The sequence below is a fragment of the Bactrocera dorsalis genome, chromosome 3, assembly GCF_023373825.1.
Source record: "Bactrocera dorsalis isolate Fly_Bdor chromosome 3, ASM2337382v1, whole genome shotgun sequence".
NCBI classification, from domain to species: Eukaryota; Metazoa; Arthropoda; class Insecta; order Diptera; family Tephritidae; genus Bactrocera; species Bactrocera dorsalis.
Genome location: NC_064305.1, coordinates 54,563,211 through 54,582,725, shown reverse-complemented (window position 1 = coordinate 54,582,725; position 19,515 = coordinate 54,563,211). Strand labels below are relative to the sequence as shown.

Genomic DNA, 19,515 nt, shown 5'->3' with positions numbered 1-19,515 from the left:
TACTAAAAACGAGGGTTGCTGGATACAATTTATAGAGTTCCCTTTTATGGCCCATTCGCACACAACTTTCCTCGCTTTGTTTGACAGTTCATACCGCAACAACGAAGCATTAAACATAGTGTAAATTAGATGAGAGTTTTCCAACATTTCGATTCGCTTCGCCTCGCTGTGAACAAGCGTATATAAATATACACCTCGAACTCTTATGTCAAAGCAATTGTCTGAAGCAAAGCTAAAGTTACGTGTGAATCAGATATGAAGAACACTGAAATTATTCCGCAGATAATAAATGTTTTAATTAGTTCTCTGGTAAGGCATCACCATTACTTTGCTCAGCTGTATGCAAACAGGTGGCAGCAACACCGTCAGCTGTTGAAATGATAGCCGAGCCAAGATTTTCATAATAACTAAACAATTGTATTTTTTGTAAAATATTAACATATGCAACTTACTAATTAAAGAGTGAATATATATAATTATTGCGAGGATCAAAGGAATGCATTCTCAATATATAACATTACATGGCGGCAGTAGGGATATGCATAATCGTTGCTGCGGGGGGCGTGCTTGGTGTGTAAAGGTAATTATCACAAATTCATGATATTTCATGTCTAATACTTTTCTACATTTTTGGTAATAAAGGATATTTGTGGTATTGTATGCGCGGTGTTTACATGGCTGCTAATACTCTTCGCGGAATTCGTCGTAATGCGTGTAATACTACTTCCAAGTCCATATCCGGTGTATAGTACAATAAACATTATAATATTCCAATTACTTGCCTTTCTCGCTTTCGCCTCGCATATTCGTACAATGTTGTCAGATCCCGGTGCAGTTCCACGGGGAAATGCAACAAAAGAAATGATCGAACAGATGGGTTACCGTGAAGGTGAAATGTTCTTCAAGTGCCCGAAATGTTGCAGCATTAAACCGGAACGCGCCCATCACTGCTCAGTATGTCAGCGTTGTATTCGCAAAATGGACCATCATTGTCCTTGGGTGAATAATTGCGTCGGTGAAAATAATCAGAAATACTTTGTACTATTTACGGTAAGTATTTGTTTTCATATAAAAATACATAAAGCTTGTAAATAATGTTGATTAACGGTTTCACAGTTTTACATTGCTGCTATATCCATACATGCTATGTTCTTAGTTGTCACTGAATTCGCGCAATGTGTGCATACGGAATGGCGACAATGTTCCCCATATTCACCTCCAGCAACGATATTTTTGTTACTCTTTTTATCATTCGAAGCGTTATTGTTTGCAATTTTTACTCTTATTATGTTGGCTACACAATTAACTGCCATATTTAATGACCAAACGGTGAGTAATATGAAAAAGTTTTATCTGTTATATATATATATGTATATGTAAGTGGAGTGATAAAATATTTATAAAACCATTATCACTCGGCACTGTAGTGAAAGGTGTTGTGAATAGTTTTTACTTGGATTATCGATCATTTGATAAAATAGTATGCATACATTGTCCACAACAAAAGAAATATTAAAGTATTACATATATTATTAAATATAAAAAGTACCAAAATAGATTTAAAATTTAATTGAGTATAAACATTGTTTTTAGATTATAAATAATATAAATTTAATTATAATTTACAGGGTATAGAACAATTAAAAAAAGAAGAAGCACGTTGGGCAAAAAAATCTCGCCTAAAAAGCATACACTCAGTATTTGGACGTTTTTCTCTGGCCTGGTTCTCACCGTTTACGAAGCCATCATGGCAAACGAAATTCAATTCGCATTTCTATTCGGTTTAGATCGAGTGAGCTTCGCTTTTAATACCAATGTAATATGTGTACCCTATTTAAATGGTAAATGATATAATGAATATTTGTTGTTAACACTGGTCTACATTGGTTTTGTTGCCCTAGATGCAATTAATCGATTTTAAATATATTTGTGCCTACAGTTCATGAAACTACCAATTGCTTTGTAAGATTTGCTCTCAATTACTTTTAAATCTTTGTTTTCATTTTACTTGACAAAAATCAGAAAATATTATACAAAATAACTGAAATCTTTGTAATTTCGCTTTTGTTTTGAAAAAATAAGGAGGCATCGAAGTAAACAAAGAGACAAATCTCGAAAACATATGTTATATTTTAAGAAAACTCCTTTTATGATATTTTCTTTTATAACTTTCCAGTCGACAATCGTTTTTTTTTAAATTGCAGTAATGAGCCGTCATCTGACGATGCAATATCTTTTCTCCATTACGTTTAGATTCAAGTTGAATAGCTCCCCTGATCCTCATTATAATTTCGAAAAATATTTTAAAATGTATCAAAATTATTACGGAGATATCCTAGCTTGATACTCAATTTCTTCTAACAAACCGGTATTTATCAAAACATTACATATGCTATTATCTTAAAAACAAGAGCACATTGAATATTTTCATGAATAAGGTCGTAATCCGGGCACTTGAAAGTATAAAAATTTGCTGAGATCCAGGGCAACAAAATTGTTTTTGAAGACCTGTGTAATTATTACAATCAGCTTCGACTTACTCAGCTAGCTTTACTATTTGCAAATATAATAATTATTTGCAATAAATACTTTGAAGAAGCATAATATATAAGAATACAATTTGCGAAGTTTCGAAAATGTAATTTTGCTATAATTTCATCTATACAGCCAAAAAAGTCGTGTTAATTTACATATGTATATGAAAATAGTGAAAAGCATGCTTTATTTGACGTATAATTAGCAAATGCAATATGATTAAAAATAATTATATATATTTAACTTTGACAACATCTCTGATATTTAAAGAGCATTAAATAATATAATAAACACTGTTATATATTGTTATAGATCAATATATATTATTAGCTATTCTCATTGAAATTTTGGTTATAAGCAAATGATTTCAAAGAAAGTCCGAAAAATGTCATTATGTCAAAAAGATAATAATCATAAATACTATTGTTTACTATTATTTTTGAAAATTTATATTCGAAATTGTATTGTGTTAAACGTAAATTTTAATAATTCAATGAAGTAGTTAGCGAACGCAATTGGGTAAAATACATAGGTATAATATAATCAGTAGTTAAAGAAAAAAATTATATATTTATGTCCTAAATTTTTTATTAAAACTCAACACTATAATATTTTCGTTTTTATTGATTTGAACTTCAAATCAAAGACTAAAATTAAGTATGAATATACCTTTGTACATAAATATATATTTTTTTATATTATTAAGAATATTGTATTCTTTGATCTTTATTAATATTTAATAATATTAACTGCTATGAAAATAGTTGTAAACACGTCACTAAAACAAAATATACGAATAATTTATAGTTATGTGTATGAATATGATTAAAATATATTAAGAAATATTGAGATGAAGGAACGAACAAACTACTACTACATACTATATTATATTTTATACTAAAAAATCATAATAACTAATTGAGATATTATTTGAAGTATATAAAAATATAAAGAGTGGCGATTTGCAATAAAATTTCATTTCATTAATAAATACTTGTTTATGAAATGTTTTTTCTACTTTTCTATTTGGTAGGTTTGTAAGCATTAAATATCTTTTCGCAGATGCTATTGACCAATTACACTGCGCGTCACCAGATTAACGCACCTTCATTAGTTTAATAAAATTGTTTGTGAGTTTTTTGTTATTAACTTGCACCTACTCTTTTGTTTTTGTTTTCAGGTTTTCTCATATTTGTATGAACAATCACTAGTAAAGAAAATATGCGAAAAAGTGTCCTGTTATATGGCTTTTAGTATTTTTTATTCTTTTTAGCGAAAAGTGTACTTTAGTTTTGCGTCATCAGGTTACAAATGCAATTTGAATTGCATTTATCTTCGGAGGTTGAATACGTACTGCCTCCAAATTTGTTGTGTTGCTTAATATGGCTTAACAAAAATTGCTATCGGCTAAATGGGAAAGCAATGATCGAAGCTAATGAAGAGTACCAGCTTCCAATAATTGAAATTTCAAAAAAAGTTGGCAGAAGTTGAAAAGTTATAAACAATTTCTGGCGCAATAGGACGGAGTACGGCTCAAATAATAAAGACGGTAACAATAAAATGATTTCCGAAGTTATCATCAGAGAAATTTTGAGAAAAGTATACAACTCTCATGAATTCACTGCTGAAAAGTTGTCTACTGTTGGGTTGCTGTTGTTGTTGTAGCGGCAAACTTCTGACGAGTCGGCAGTACTTGGCCGTATAAGAATGCGGGTCCTGGACTGTCCTGGGAACGGACTGTTAAAAGCGTTGTAAGGAATCCTCTAAACCATAATTGAAAATATTAAAACTAAAAAAATCATCACTACCTGTATGTTCGAAGGGAACCACGACACCATTTACCACTGTAGCACAAGGCTCGAAAATCTGATTGGCGCTGCGTTGTGTTTTCAGATTAAATGAAATTTATATACAGTTAGAAATTAAAAAAAAAAAAGTTTTTTTTTATTTTACTTTCTTAATGTATGTACATACATATGTTTATTTAAGAATACACATAGAAATATTTCGTATTGTTCCGGTGAATATTTTCGAAGTTACTCAATCAAATTTGAAAAGGCGTTTCAGAGTGCTTGGAAGTGCATTCCAAACTTAAACGCATTTTTCTGAAAATGGTGTTTTCAAAGTCGGCGACACGAGCTTTTTAAATATAACGGCTTAATCGACTAGTCTCAAATTTTAACACGAGCTTCTTAAATATATTTTTTAGTAACTAATATAATTCTTTTTTTTAAATAAATAAATATTTTTTATAAACAATTTAAGTGCGAAATTTTGGTCAATATTCAATTTTTTTTAGAAACGTCATTTTGTCAAAATATTTTATTTTGGTTATTCCTTCGATTAGCTGTTTGTAAAGGTGTACGCTTAGCTCACTTCAATTATGGGTACATAATGAATAGGATTCATAATAGATCAATATGCATGACAACGCGTTTTTATTTCTCCAATATTTAACAAATTATTTAAAAAAAATGTATTCCAATTTTAATAAAGTTGGTTATATTGGTTGGTTAAGTATGTATTTGAAATTTGAAAGAATCTTTGAAAATTCAAATAATCGTACATCATGATGATCTGAATCGAATTCATCTGCCGGAATATTTTTTATAACTCTAATAAATAACTTTTTTAACATTCCATTTACAGGCTCTAAGCAACAACCACAGAAGAGACATATGTAACTGTTTTTGCTAAAAATTAATTGCTTGCCTAATCGAAATACAAGTAAATATACAGGCATTTCCTTAAGAACATGGCGAGAAGAGTGTTTTTAGAGCTTTCGTCAATGGGAGCGTTCACGGTACTTCTGTTCGCATCTATTTATTAATATCAGTTTAATAAACCCAGGCATGCATGCAAATGTACATACATATGTATGTACTTATGTAAATTTATGTACATATATATATATATTTATTATTATGGACGCAACTTTTGCGTATGATATTAACATCTTAGGTACCTTCATATAAGAGTTTTGACGCCACAATTTTTTGCGTTTAGGGAGTGATGATATCAAAAGATGAGGAGACTTTCTGCCCGTTTACTACTTGATCTCTCTCTCTGGTTTTTCCGTTCTCTTATAATTTTTGTCGCTGCATTGGAATTTCTAAAATTACAGGAAAAATGAGCAAACAGCTGCTTGATAAAAACAGCTCAAAAATATCATTTATTAAAAATGAAAATAGCATACTACCGATTTGACGTTTTGATTGCTGCACAGTGTCAAAAGGGAAAGTAATTCCCTTTTCTTGTAAATTATGTATCTTGTTTATATTTAAAATGAAACAGAAAAAAAAAAATAATAAAATGAAATAAATAATCACAATAATAAAAATTGTATATAAAAGTACACAACTTCCAATTCTGGGGGCCCTACACTCTTGTACCTTATCAGAATTTTTGCGTTTATCACAGAATAATTCCCCTTGAGCCTTGAGCTACTTGTGTTTCTTCCTAAGTTTTGAGTTATACCGCATTTTCATTTAACACTGAATTCTCATATGATTTAATTTTATGATTTTCCAAACTGTATGATGAAAGTAGAGATAAATGGGGAGATTGTTGTTTAAATTTTTTAAACAATCTCTAAATAATATAAGCTTCATATAATGTATGGACCTTGGATTCAATTTAAAATTAATTCTGTTTATTTTCGGCTAATTGAAATATCACTTTATCTCCGTCGATACATACTATCTCAGATCTCTCAATCGAAGATATGTGGTATAATATAATTAGACGGCTAGAGTTGTTATTGTTAGTTAAGTAATAGTAAGTTATTGAAACACGAATCATCGAAATAAAATTCCGACACATGACATCACGAACCAGTGTACCATATATCAAATGCAGTTCAAATAAAAAAACGTTAACTGGGGCTCCATTTACACTATAATTTTTTTCACAATTAGAACAGATTCCATAAAAGAATTTGATTTTTATCGATTAGTTTGTATGACAGCTCCATTCTGAATAACTTCTTCAGGAATTGTATAGTTGCTTTGGACAATAATCCATGTCAAATTTATGAAGATATCTCGTTAATAAACATGTAACAAGGACATGAATTTGATCGTTCAATTTGTTTGAAATATCCGACGGTTCGGTGCAAAATTTCAGATCGACTATACATATAGACGGACATGATTAAATCAACTCAGCTCGTCATGGTGATCATTTATCCTTGCATATGCGTCCAACCACGTCCCATATAAAACAGGTGATCTAAGTAGAGGTACTTTTTTCAATAACCTTTTTTGATAGATCACGCGAGAGCCGTGTCAAGCTGTCATGTTATGTTTGTTCAGTATTGTTTGGCATTTCTTCATGGAAAAACTTATGAATGAACAACGTTTACATATCCTTCAAATTCAAACAAAAATCACATTCTGTAAAAAATGTTTTTTTCTGGTGCTTCGCTCAACTTATGGTAAACATAATCGGTCACCCATCATGATTGGATAATATTCGGCCAAGAAGACCACGTCCAACAATCAGTTAAGAAAACGGTTGCTATGTAGCTGATAGTGTACACTAACACTGTGGGGAAACGATTCGGCGCCGTTCGCATACGGACTGACTTGGTGCACTTTACGTTGAAATCTTATATTGAAAGCGTACCAAATAAAGCTTGTGCAAAAACTGAAGCCCAAACGACATCGTTTCGCTCCATGAAATGTTCCAAGAAGATCCAAGCTAAATTTTGCTCAGCGATTGGGCCCATTTCAGATTCAATGAATATGTAAACAAGCAAAAATGCCGCATTTGGGAGAAATAGCAACAGAAAGAGATTCAAGAGCTGCCATTTCATTCAGAAAAGACAACGGATTGGTGTGGTTTCAGGGCCGGTGGAGTCTTCGAAAAAGATGTCGGTAACAACGTAACCGTTATTGCGCCATGATAACCGACTATTTGATGTCTAAAAATGAAGGTCGTGATTTGGTTTCAACAAGATGACGTCACTTTCCACACATCGTATAAATCAATGAACTGATTGATAGAATACTTCGGTGAGGAGATAATTGCACGTGTTGGGCCGGTCGATTGGCCATGAAGATCGTGTGATATTATACTGTTAGACTTTTTCCTGTGGGGATATGTAAGGTCTAAAGTCTATGCGGACAATCCCGCTTGGATTCAGACCTTGCTTGCGCGGTTCACAACGAATGGTTTTGAAATTTCCAGGGTATATTTATAAATAATATAATTCAATTATATTGAAATTAAAAAAAAAAAATATTTTTAAATTTATACAAGAACCCTGTCGGCACTAAAGCCGCACTGATTCCGGCCACATTTTCTGAAGAGTGGAGTGATAATTCTGTATATAATCGGATTATTTTTTCCACTTTTTGCACCACTGTAGATCTCCTGCACTTTCTGTCTGCTGTCCTGCATGCCAGCGATCAGCCAAACCGCCGCATAGCTGCACATAAACAAACAAGCGCACCGGCACATGGGTGCAGATGAGTTCCGCATACGCGGTGCACGACCTGCACATGAAAAGCGCCCTCCGTCTCAGCTCCACAATGACGAACGCAACGCTCGCACCAAAACCGAAAATAGCGGAGCAGACTAAAAAGCCATAAGTAGGTGTGTATATGTGAATGTGTAAGTGTTCGTATGTGTGTCAGCGATGGCAACGAGCCACCATGCAATGCTCCGGCCGCCGGCCGATCCGACTACTCAGTCTGAGGAAAACTGTCGGAGATCCAGGAGGTGTTGTCGCTGGATGCGGAGTAGTGCGTGAACAGTCCGATTTGGCTCTTGCCTTCATACATACACACATAATACAAGTAAGCAGAGCGTGTGCGGGATATTTGAAGTGATCGTTTAAGAAGATGTGTAGTCAGTCAGCGACGTCCCGTCCATAAGTACTTAGGTAAAAATAAGATGTACGAATCCGTTGATCGTCGGTGGAAAATTTTGAAAGTAATTGTAAGGCGTGGAAATTCGTAACAGTTAGCAGTGTTTTACGAGTGCATACGGTGTCAGCTGAAATTTTGTGCTTTGTGGACGACGGGCGACGGAGCTAGCATATAACGGTTAAAAAAGTGTCGTGTAAAGTGGGTTATCGGTGGAAATCAAATTGAGAATTCGTCATATTAAAATTTTAAAGTGAAATTGCAAAAGCCAAAAGTGTTTTCGAAGTGAAATGGCAAATTGTGAAATATTTGTGTGAATATAGCCACTTGCACATATTATTGAAAAGCAAAAATTTTAAAAATACCATACCAGCGAAGGAAAAAGATTACAGGCTGTCGTGTATAAGCCCGCTGAAGCGACGGCCGGGAGCCATTACCAGACCATATTCGCGTGTGTTTGTGTGTTCGTGTTTATACGCGTGTGTGTTGGTGCGCTAGCTGGTATATGAATTCCGTTATTCTGCGGCGTGCTAAATATAAATATCGTATGCATATTTTTGTTGTAGCTCCTGTACCTAATAATTTCGACTGGTCGAGTTTGTGTTGTGATCTCTCCGAGAGAAAAGATAATAGGAAACTAAATAATCGCACCACAAGATATAAATACACGCATACCAATATATACATATATATGTACATATTATATATGCACAAATATAAAATAGTAAAATAAGCAATTAGTGTATTAAAATATTATTAATAGTTAGTTCTTATATATGTATGAATATATGTATATCTGTTAAGCTACATACATACCTACAATTCGTTCTTTTGTAATTTCGCGCTTTTGTAATTTCATGTCTCATTGCCTAGGTGCGCTTGAACTGAAATAACCAAAAATACATACATATTATATACTGTACATGCAAATACATACACATAAATATCCTATAGAGAATAAGTTTGAAATATCGAAGTGTTGAAATCGTGGCGTCCTTGCATAGGGTACACGAATTCGAATCGACCTTACCGCGTTCCCGATGGAGGCCGCGGACAATGCGTCAGCCGGTCTGCCAGCCGGCCAGACCGTAATTACAACAACAGCCGACAATGCGATAAACACAACAGGTAAGCAAACGAGCTGCACAAAAGTGAATCATATGATTAATTGTTATGCAACGAAATTTTCCTTTTCAAATCCGAATTCGACATTTTTTGTCGTGTGGGGTGTAAATTAGGGCCAAATGATTAGTGTGCATTATAGGATCGCAAAGCGCACCTCCATAAAGTTGTATAACTTCTTCAATTGCTATCTTTGAGTTTGATTACCGAATTCGAGGTGCAAGGAGGAACTCAAGGACGCAAATATTAATCGTAGTGAGGAACCAAAGAAATTCATTTTAAATTTAGCAAAGAAGCAAACTCAACGTGCGTTCCACCAATGTGCAGTGGAACATTGTCAATGCTTCTATACGCTTTCAACATGTTGCTACTTCGCGGCCCCGCCCTGTAATAGGTTTCATGTACATTTCAAAACGTTCAAGCCCTATAAGAACTCATACCGGCAATATGAAAATTAAAGAAATCGGAACGTAACCCCGCTCACTCCCCATATAACTGTGCAGACAAAAATTACTGAAAGCGTGATAAGTCAATAAAAAAACTCCAGAGACATTAAATTTTACCCACGAATGGTATTAGCTTTGTAAGGGCCGGGGTCAAATTAGAAAATGGTCGTGGTACCGCCCTCTTTTAAGTGAGATCACACATCCTGGCACCTTCCCGACAAAGTAAACCAAATTCGGTACATTCCTATATCACAGTGTGAAAACAGGCGTAATTAATTTATTTTTACTGTTAAGAATATATTATTAGCGCGCCAGTCGTTCTTCCGTTTCGTTGTTTTGCGCCAAATGGAGATTCTAAATGTAACCAGGTCTTTCTTCACCTGGTTCTTGCAACGGAGTGGTGGTCTTCCTTTTCTTCTGCTTTGTCCGGCGGGTACTCATCAGACGTTGTCATCGTCCATGCCTATGCACCATATAGCAGGACGGGAACTATGAGCGACTTACAGACTTTGATATTCGAGTTTGGCAAGAGTTTTTCTACGTTGGATTTCGATGCATATATTTTTATTTTAGACACTGAGCAAGGTATATGAAGATTGCCACAAAGTTTTTAATACCCAGAAATAAACGTAACCTTTAAAATATATATATAAATAATATATATATCGGTCTGTCTCATTCAATCTGACATTTTACAAACGACCTTTTCTCTCCAAAGAATATAATTTTTTTGGGCATGAATTTAATTTCCAAAGAAATCGTTCAGAGTTCGTATTACTGCTTCTGTGCAGCCGAAGTTGACGTTTTTTCTTGTTCTTCCGAATTTTAATTCATATTAACGTCCAGTTATTGCCAATTCTGTAATCGTTTATATATAAAGACCCCCATATAGCTGTACACATTTTAAGGGAGTCATCCCATGTGACGGTCTGTTTTTTCTAGCGATTTTTAAGACTTTCTTTCTACGACCAGTAAACAGATAGAGCTTTATTATCATTTACCAATATATATTTCGACAGTACAAATATCTATTTTACGCTAAAAATATTGTGTAGAACATGAGTTTCAGCGTTAAGCGGGGGTGCGTCGAAAGAATGAATTCGCACTTCCTCCACGTTTCAAACCGATTAGCGGCGTTTTCATCTGTAAGCCTAGATGCATGGAAATGACTATTGTCGAAATATTGAACTTTTTGTAGGTGATAAAAGTTCATTCCATGCATTTAAATGTGCTAAGTGTGCTCTACGAATTCCATTTGCTACTCTAAAATATCTAGTTATTAATTATATTCCATGAACTGCGACTGAATTCACAATTACCCTGCATAATATAGAATATAATAAAGAATATACTATACTTGCATAAGAAAATATTCGTCAATTCACTTTTGCTCATACATATATAGAGATATGTTCGTACTCGTACTTGTATACAGATTTCGGGCCGGCTCTTGCTCATAGCGTTTGCTATAAATATCAATACTGTAAATTTCTTCTGCCTATTGTAGAGAGGATTTTTCATTGGAGGGGGAAGTTCAAAGAAAGTTTTCGTGTTTTATGCTCGCTTTTCGAAACCGCAAATGTTTGATAAAATCTTGCACAAAAATTTAACTTTACTTTGATGAAGTTATGTAATCATGTCAAAATGTGATTCTTAAAATATGTAGATTTAATGCAAAGTTTACTCTGAAAATTAAGAATATATGTTGTAAAGCAGTAACATCATACAATCTGGAAATGTTATTGTAATTTGATTAGATTTTGAGGTTGATAGAACTTAGCAGTTCGCAAGCGCTAAGACTTGACGCCGGAAAGATGTTAAAGCGTCTACTACTGTCGCCTAAGATATGCGCTTTTGGTTGTTTCTATTTTTGTTTTTATACCCTATTGACCGCAGTCAGCGAGAAAGTTGTTGCTCTATTTATAGTTTTGAAAAATGCATTTGACTTTTGCTTCGAGCGAAATCTTATAACAGAGGTTTGGGAAGGCAGAGAGTCGGTACAATGCACTATTTGCCAGCTTCACAGAAATATGTTCATTGACGTCTCGTTCTTGCCACCTTTGAGAAGAAATGTGAACGTTTCTTGTGTATGCTCTTTTCAAAATCGTCAAATTGCATTGTATTTGCTTGTATATTTGTATGTCACATGGGTAGACATAGTTGCATTCGAATAACTCTGTTTTTTAAATAATTCTGGAACGTAATACAAAGTTCAGATTATTCAATATTAAAGCTAACAACTGAAAATACATTATGCACGTGCTAACGCTTGAAGCAGAAGGCTGGACTCCTAGAGTATTTGAGAGAAAGACCGATGAAAGTAACGGCGAATATCGCTTAAGATGGAATAGGTTTTTTTTTTATTAATTAGAACTTACCCTCGAAAAATAAACAGATTTTAGTTAGGTACAAAATGTGGCCGTTAAAATGATTAAAAAAGATTTCTGTGTATCTTGCTCTCGCGAATTATGGAGTTAATTGGAGGAACAGTCTATAGCAACACCTACTTTCTGAAAACTGTGGTTAACTTAAAGAGATGCTGCAATGCTAATATAACTTACTATAAAGATAGAAGACATTTGAACGGATGACTTTCTATCTGTCTGTCCGTCCGTCCGTGAAAGCTGTACAAATTAAGATATCTTGCTGAAATTTCTTGCATTTATTCCTTGGCACTGTAAGTTTGGTACTTTAAATGTGCATACAAAACCCCGTTTATCGAAAACCATACCGGAAACTAACATTTTTTCCCCATCAGATACAGATCATACACTTATGCCAACGATTTTTCCAGTCTTCGAAACACTTTTCATAAGCACTTTTTGATATGGCCTTCAACCCCTTCAGTGAATTTTGTTTTAGCTCTCCGATCGACTAAAAACGGGTTCCATTCCGATGACTGTTGACTTGTTTGTATGTCAAACTCATAAACTCATGTCTCATCGGCAGTTAGAATGCTCTCCATGAAAGTTGTATCGGAATTCGCACGATCAAGCATGTCCTAAGAGACCTGTTTACGATACTCTTTTTGAAAAAAATTCAGCTTTAATAGGACGAGTCGGGCAAGAACGCGTTTCATAACCAAACTATCCACCAAAATCAATGAACGGACTCGGGGGAGATGTCAAGCTCTCCTGCCATCTCTCTAATCCTTGCCCGACGACTTCCCTTATCCTTCACTTTTATCAGTTGAAGAGATTGAAGGTCGTTCAGAATGAGGCATGTCTTCAACGATTTCGCGACCGTTTTTGAAGGCTTTATACAATACGTAGGCTTATGTTTTTGATAAAACTGAATCACCGTAATCCTTTTCAAATATTCGCAATGATTTCGCACACGAATTATGTTTAGGGACACAAATTTTGAGACAAATTCTTTCTTCGATATTTTTATCCATTGTAAAAATCGTAACGCTCTACTGAGGTGTACCGATTCAAGCAGCTGCTGTTAACAAACTGGTTTGACAGATCACGCTCATATTTGGCATATTAATTAAGCACAGTCCCACCAACTTAGCAAAATGTGTTTTTTGAAATATCATTTACCCGGGGAATTTAATTATAATTTCCGGGGGACTTTTTGTGTTAATATATGCGCCCCAAATATAACAAAAGTAGTCAGGATCACATTATTTATCTGCAATCTGCAAACACAAAAATGGTCAAATCGCTATAATTGCTTAAAAACCTAATATTTTCGATTTGTAATTGTTCTTTTCCATATATACTTGCTTATATGGTATAACCATGTTCAAAAATAAAATTGTTGACCTATGTTATTGAAATTCGGAGCGAATCCCTTTTGACATGCAGGCATATTATTATCAAATATAAATGAAATTGAGCGAGTGCGTTTTTCTAATAAGTACGCACCTTTGTGCGTCAACGGGATACAATTAGGTGAAAACTTTCCCTTACTTCATATAACTATTGTCAGGATTTTCAAATATGCGGTTGACCTTGCTCCTTATATAATATATTGGTTATGGTATTCTATCGAAAAATTTAATTTTTTACAGGGATCAAAAGAGTATAACAGATACTTAGCCGTTTTTTCATTTAAAGTTTTACACAAAAAAAAATATTTATAATAGTTCGATTCGATAATAGCGCACTTTTAAAAATTATTGATTGAAAAGTTTGCAAAAATCTCTCGATCGAGGCTTGAATATACTTATTTTATGAAGATACTTATTCACTCAATTAAGATATTTATTGTTTTTGAATATAACTAATAACACCAAAATAAGAGTAAAAGATAAACAGAAGCTTTACTATAAATATATATATACAATTTGCACATATAATTGCAAAACTTTTTATGTGCTGGTACGACATGGCGTATGCGTGCTCATCAACTCAGAATTACTTATTTGTCGAATGGCAATTTTCATTTGCCCACAAGCGATAATTCGTTGCTCTACATTTGTTGTGATTTTTTGTTGTTATTGCAAATGTAAATGTGTTGTTCTTTATTTTCGCATTTCAATTTTACGGCAGACTGACTAGTTTGTAGTTTTGAATTTATGGCACTGGGACTTGGCACCACTAATTGATGTTGCTCATACCACATGACGCACACGTAGTGCGTTTAGTATGTATGTACTATAGATCATATGACATCATTGTCTAAAAGCATGGGCCAAAAGAGCCAAATACATTTTTGTCTAAAAACTATTTGAAGCTTGTTAAAGAACAGGGTGCTCAAACAGTACTGAGCGAAACAATCGTTATTTTGATCACCCATTTTGTATGACAGCTGTATGCTATAGTGCTTCGACTCAGCTCGTGACACTGTTCATTAGGTAGGTCAAACAACGAATATTTTTTCACTTAGTACTCTGAAAATTGCTAAAAATTGGTTTAATTAACAACTACAAGCCGCACTGAATAGCAACAATATACATAAGATGTTTAAAATGAAACTTAAATCATAACTCTTCAGATAATTTTTCAGGAGCAGAGAAAGTAAAATAAATAGTAAAGGCCAAAAATTTTAAAAAAGAAATAATAATAATATAAAAAAATATATATAAATGTTTGAATTTCCTTCATTTTACTAATTTTAATGACCCCACCCAAAAACGAGAAAGTATGTGTGGGAGAGTGCTATTGTTTAATACTCGTGCGAAGCCGGGGAGGGCGGCTAGTTGTAAATAAAACACAAAATATTTAATTATTCATCAATATTTATTTCATTGTCTTCAAATTGATTCCCACAAGATGTAATACGCTTATGGCAACGATTTTTCCAGTCCTCGAAACATTTTCTATAAGTACTTTTTGGAATGGCTTTCAGCTTTTTCAGAGAATTTTATTTTATCTTTTTATCGACTGAAAACGAATTCCATTCCGATAATTAGCTGACTTGTAGAATGTAAAATTAATAAATTCAAGTTCAAAATAACAGCAAGTTCAAAGAGACCAGTTTTATTAGGACGAGCCGAGCAAGAACGCATTTCGTACCCGAAATATCCACCAAAAGCATTCGAACGGACTCGCGAGACATGTTGAGCTCTCTTGCCATGAAGTCATGTGCAGAAGTTCACGCAATTGAGGAAAGCTCTCTGATCGCCGGTCACTTGGCAGTAGACAGAAACGATTCTTTTACATATGGCTCAAGCAGCTCACGACTTCCGATCTTAGACCAAGTATTCTCTGGATAGCCAAAGAACATACGTTTGAAGGCGACCTAAATAGAGAAGGGTTGTGCCCCAGTGAAAACTAACCAACAGCCTCGGATGAGAGCCCCCTCCCCCTTTTGATGAGCAATACCAAAAGCTCCGTAAGGATCGAGAAGGACCTCTCCCAGCGGTTCTATACAAAATGAGCTTTCAAACAAGGCGATTGCCTTTGGAACGACTTCTTCAATCTACTCTTAGAGAAAATAATTTAGGCTGCAGAACTATCTTCTATAGAAATGTACAGTTGCTGGCGTACGCCGATGATATTGATATTATTGGACTCAACACCCGCGCCTTAAGTTCCGCTTTCTCCAGAAGGGATAAGAAAGCGAAACAAGCTGGTTGACAGATCGCGCTCATATTTGGCATAGTAATTAAGGACAGGCCTAGGTTAGATGAAATGGTTGATCAAAAAGATCGCACGTGTTGCCATAGAAAGGAAGAACTCCTGTGTTCGAACTATAAATTTGCAAAACGCTTAGTAGTCACTGCAAACTTGCACAGGCGTTTAGTTTCCACTCCCGCTAGCTCGATGGGTTGTCCAAAGGTATGCACACCCAAATGCTTAAGTCTTGACCGCCCAAACCCGGGACAGTCAATAAGGAAAGTGTTGAGTTGATTCCACCTCATTTTCATCCATACAGCTTCGGCAGATAGCGTCCGGTATTATTCCCAACTAGGGAGAGGCTAACCTTAGTGAGGGCAAAGATCACCTGACCTTTTGCCATCGATCTTAGGCTAAAAAGTTTTTGCGACAGCGCATGTACCAATTGTGTCCCAGCGCTTAGCAGGCTTCCGCGGATCCTAGCTATAAAATAGTAGACCACAAGAGGATAAGGGAACACCGATCCGCTCCCATTCTACATTTAACGGCTCTAGGGTGACTTTCTTAAGCTAGCTCATTACAACATTTACAGTTTCCTGCGATTCCACTGTGTCCCACTTGTACCATTCTTATCACAAATGCATTCGATGCTTTCGATAGCGAGGTTAGGCAGTCTTCCACCAGCCCTGAACGCACTGAGTATCGCCGCTTTGCTATTTGAATGGATGTTCACTTCTCTCATGGAAGCTGCACTCCGGAGCAGCACCTGTTACCTTAATGGCTGCAACCTCGGCCTAAAAAGACAAGCCTACCAACTAGCAAAATACATTTGAAATACAATTACTCGGGGAATTTAATTAAAATTTCCAGGTGGATTTTTGTCACAATTATTTTATCAATATGTGAATATTGACAACATTAAGTATAAATGTTAACACATCTTAGATATAATGTAGCGACAATTTTTTGTTCCACTCAGTATCAGCAACATTCGAATATTAGTATAAATTACCTTTTTATTAAATATCTTTTGAATTCCAAATTTGACGGAATTGGCGTCTTGAAGTTGGCCTACTAACGAAGAAGACAACTTTAACTATTTATATACATGTACATCCATATATTTATTGCAGTCACACGAACATATCTACTTTATAATGCAATTGCTTATTTTCGGTTAATATTTTGAATACTATTTCTGTATTTGTAAGCATGCTTCTCTTATTTATTCTTCCAGATCCCCAGGGTTTTCCTCTCGAAGGCGCGCAGCAACAAAAGCCGCCACCGAAACTTTCATTTAGCGAAAATTCGAGTTCGCTAATACGTTGTGTACCGAACGAAAGAGCGATATTCTTCGTGAAAATCGACTGTGACGAAGATTCCGACTCGTTGCCATTACAATTTGAATGGTGAGTATTAGCAAAAAAATTCGAAAGGACGAATTTAACGTCATAGAACATAATTTTAGAAACAAATTATAAAATGTTTTACAATATGCTTGATTTTGTTTAAATATTCAGAGATAAACTAACATTTGGGTTTTCGGTTTTCTAAGCTCTCCTTTCTTTCGCCGACACAGCAAAATTTTTGGCCATTTTCCAGTGTCGCACGATGCAGCGACCGACGGCACGTTTGTTAAATACGTTCTAAATGCGCTCTCAAGAGCACAAACGAAACGCTTTGGCATTTGTTTTTCGAGATTTGCTTTGGTTGGTCGCAACATGCTGAGAGCTTCTTACCACCTACAGATTGAGGCAGTATGCCTATCTGTGCCGAAAATGACCGGAAAGAGCGCTGCGTGATAGCGTCGAAAAATATTAGCTATGCTGAATGAAGAACATCCGCTGGCTAATTGCCTGTGTTAGTGGGAATACACAATTCACAGAGAGTGCTCGAAGTTGGCAGATATAATTTTGATGGCACTATATAATGGGCGAATTTTTGAGTATTGCAATGGCAAAAATGCCGAATTTTTCGTAGACATTTTTCTCTAACGTGCAAATGTGTTAGTGCGAACGAGGAAGTACGGAGAATTTGATTCTTTGAAGGTGTGAACAAAACCCTGCTCACTATTGTTCTCGTTAGTCCTACTTCGTCGATCGTCACGTACAGAGATAAACGCTCGGATAACCGTTGCCCTTAGTGAACACAACAACATAGATAGAAAGTAAAAAAAAAAAATATTGAAAGCTTGAAGATATGCAATGCATATGTATGTATGTATATTAAAAAAAAGGAAAATCTGTGTAATAATTTAAAATACGATTTTCAATGCTAATATACGCGGTGCGTGGATGCTAAAAATCATGAAATCACACAAATTAAAGAAAATATTGTGAATATATCTAATACAAAAATACTTTTCACAAAAAAATTATAATTGAATAGTTTAAAGTGCTTTGGATGCGCCAGTGGATGATAAAAGGCTAGAAAAAGTGGAAATAACAAATTTCATAATGTAAAAAATGTGAAAACTAGCAACAAATTCACTATAGATAGAAGATTTATTCTAATGAAACGTTAATAAAAGTTCTTGAATCAATTAGTAAAGATTGTAGTGTAGCAAAAGAAAGAAAAAAGTTAAAATCATAACTTCGAACGAAGAAAATGGAAAACGAAAATATTGAATAAAATAATAACCTTGAATCCTGTAAAATATTTGATGTGAATATAAGAAAATAAATGAAATTCGCAGGTTTTTGCTTTTAAAAACAACGAAACCAATTGTAAACAAATGCTGAACAGCGTCAAAGGCGAAAAAGTCATTAATTTCACTATAGTTTCATGTTTTGGGTCGCAAATGCATTAAAATGCCTTATTGCCTATATCTATGTACGGGTGATCTCATCGATATTGCCCTATTTATCTTTTTGCCGTTTTCTGTCTTAATTGTGGCACTTGCCCCATATTTTGCTGTTCCTCATTTGCACTAAATTTAGACGCTTGGCATTCAATGTACATATGTACAAATTCAGATGCAGCTTCCTAGCTTCCCATCAGCCGCCACAGTGCTTCAGACCGCAGGCCGAACGAGGCGTTGTGCATTTTTCGTCGTATTCACTTTTGGAGTAGAATCGGATTGTGATATAAAAATTGTGCTCGTGATGTTTCACAACAATTTACAAATGTTTATTACATAATGGAATTTTCGCTTGTCGCTACAGGGCTCTTCAGCAGTTAGCAGTTGTCTCTTTTTTATTTTTGGCTCCTGCGATTTTGGCTGCCGACGTTCGCTGTCTTTGATAATGGCATAGGAATGCTTGTTTGCTGGCGTCAGCGCCGCGAAGCCATTCGTTCCATTATTGTGATGTATGGTCTCTGCGTCGTAGTGCCGCACAACGTTTCGAGACTTTTGCAATGACTTTTCGTAAACAAAAGCAAAAAACAATCACTACGAGTTCACAACAAAGTAGAACATTGAAGAGATTAAGGAATTAAGAATAAAATATTTCATTTACATACATACATATGTTATTTATGAACATGTGTAGGGGTTCAAATAAAAATGATGAAAGCTAAGCAGAGATGAATATG

At 34.8% G+C, this 19,515-nt stretch overlaps 2 protein-coding genes across 14 annotated transcripts in view; both read left to right on the top strand.

Annotated features, from left to right (window-relative positions):
- Positions 1–307: 307 nt before the first annotated feature.
- Positions 308–3,678, top strand: LOC105227673 (palmitoyltransferase ZDHHC3). The gene is made up of 4 exons (XM_011207147.4): positions 308–580; positions 643–1,050; positions 1,117–1,329; positions 1,629–3,678. Exons 1-4 carry the CDS (start codon positions 497–499, stop codon positions 1,785–1,787), a joined length of 864 nt encoding a protein of 287 aa, XP_011205449.1. The 5' UTR covers positions 308–496; the 3' UTR covers positions 1,788–3,678.
- A 4,525-nt stretch (positions 3,679–8,203) lies between these two features.
- LOC105227669 (myosin light chain kinase, smooth muscle) overlaps positions 8,204–19,515 on the top strand; it is a 101,306-nt gene continuing 89,994 nt past the window's right edge. For 9 of the 13 annotated variants that reach the window (XM_049450892.1, XM_049450890.1, XM_049450891.1 and 6 more), the window contains exons 1-3: positions 8,229–8,422; positions 9,279–9,533; positions 17,219–17,390. In XM_049450892.1, coding sequence (XP_049306849.1) covers positions 9,446–9,533; positions 17,219–17,390 — 260 coding nt within the window. In that variant the 5' untranslated portion in view covers positions 8,229–8,422; positions 9,279–9,445. Of the gene's footprint in view, positions 8,423–9,278; positions 9,534–17,218; positions 17,391–18,061; positions 18,149–19,515 lie in introns of those variants that run through there. The other 4 variants (XM_049450883.1, XM_049450895.1, XM_049450886.1 and 1 more) reach the window with 4 other exon arrangements.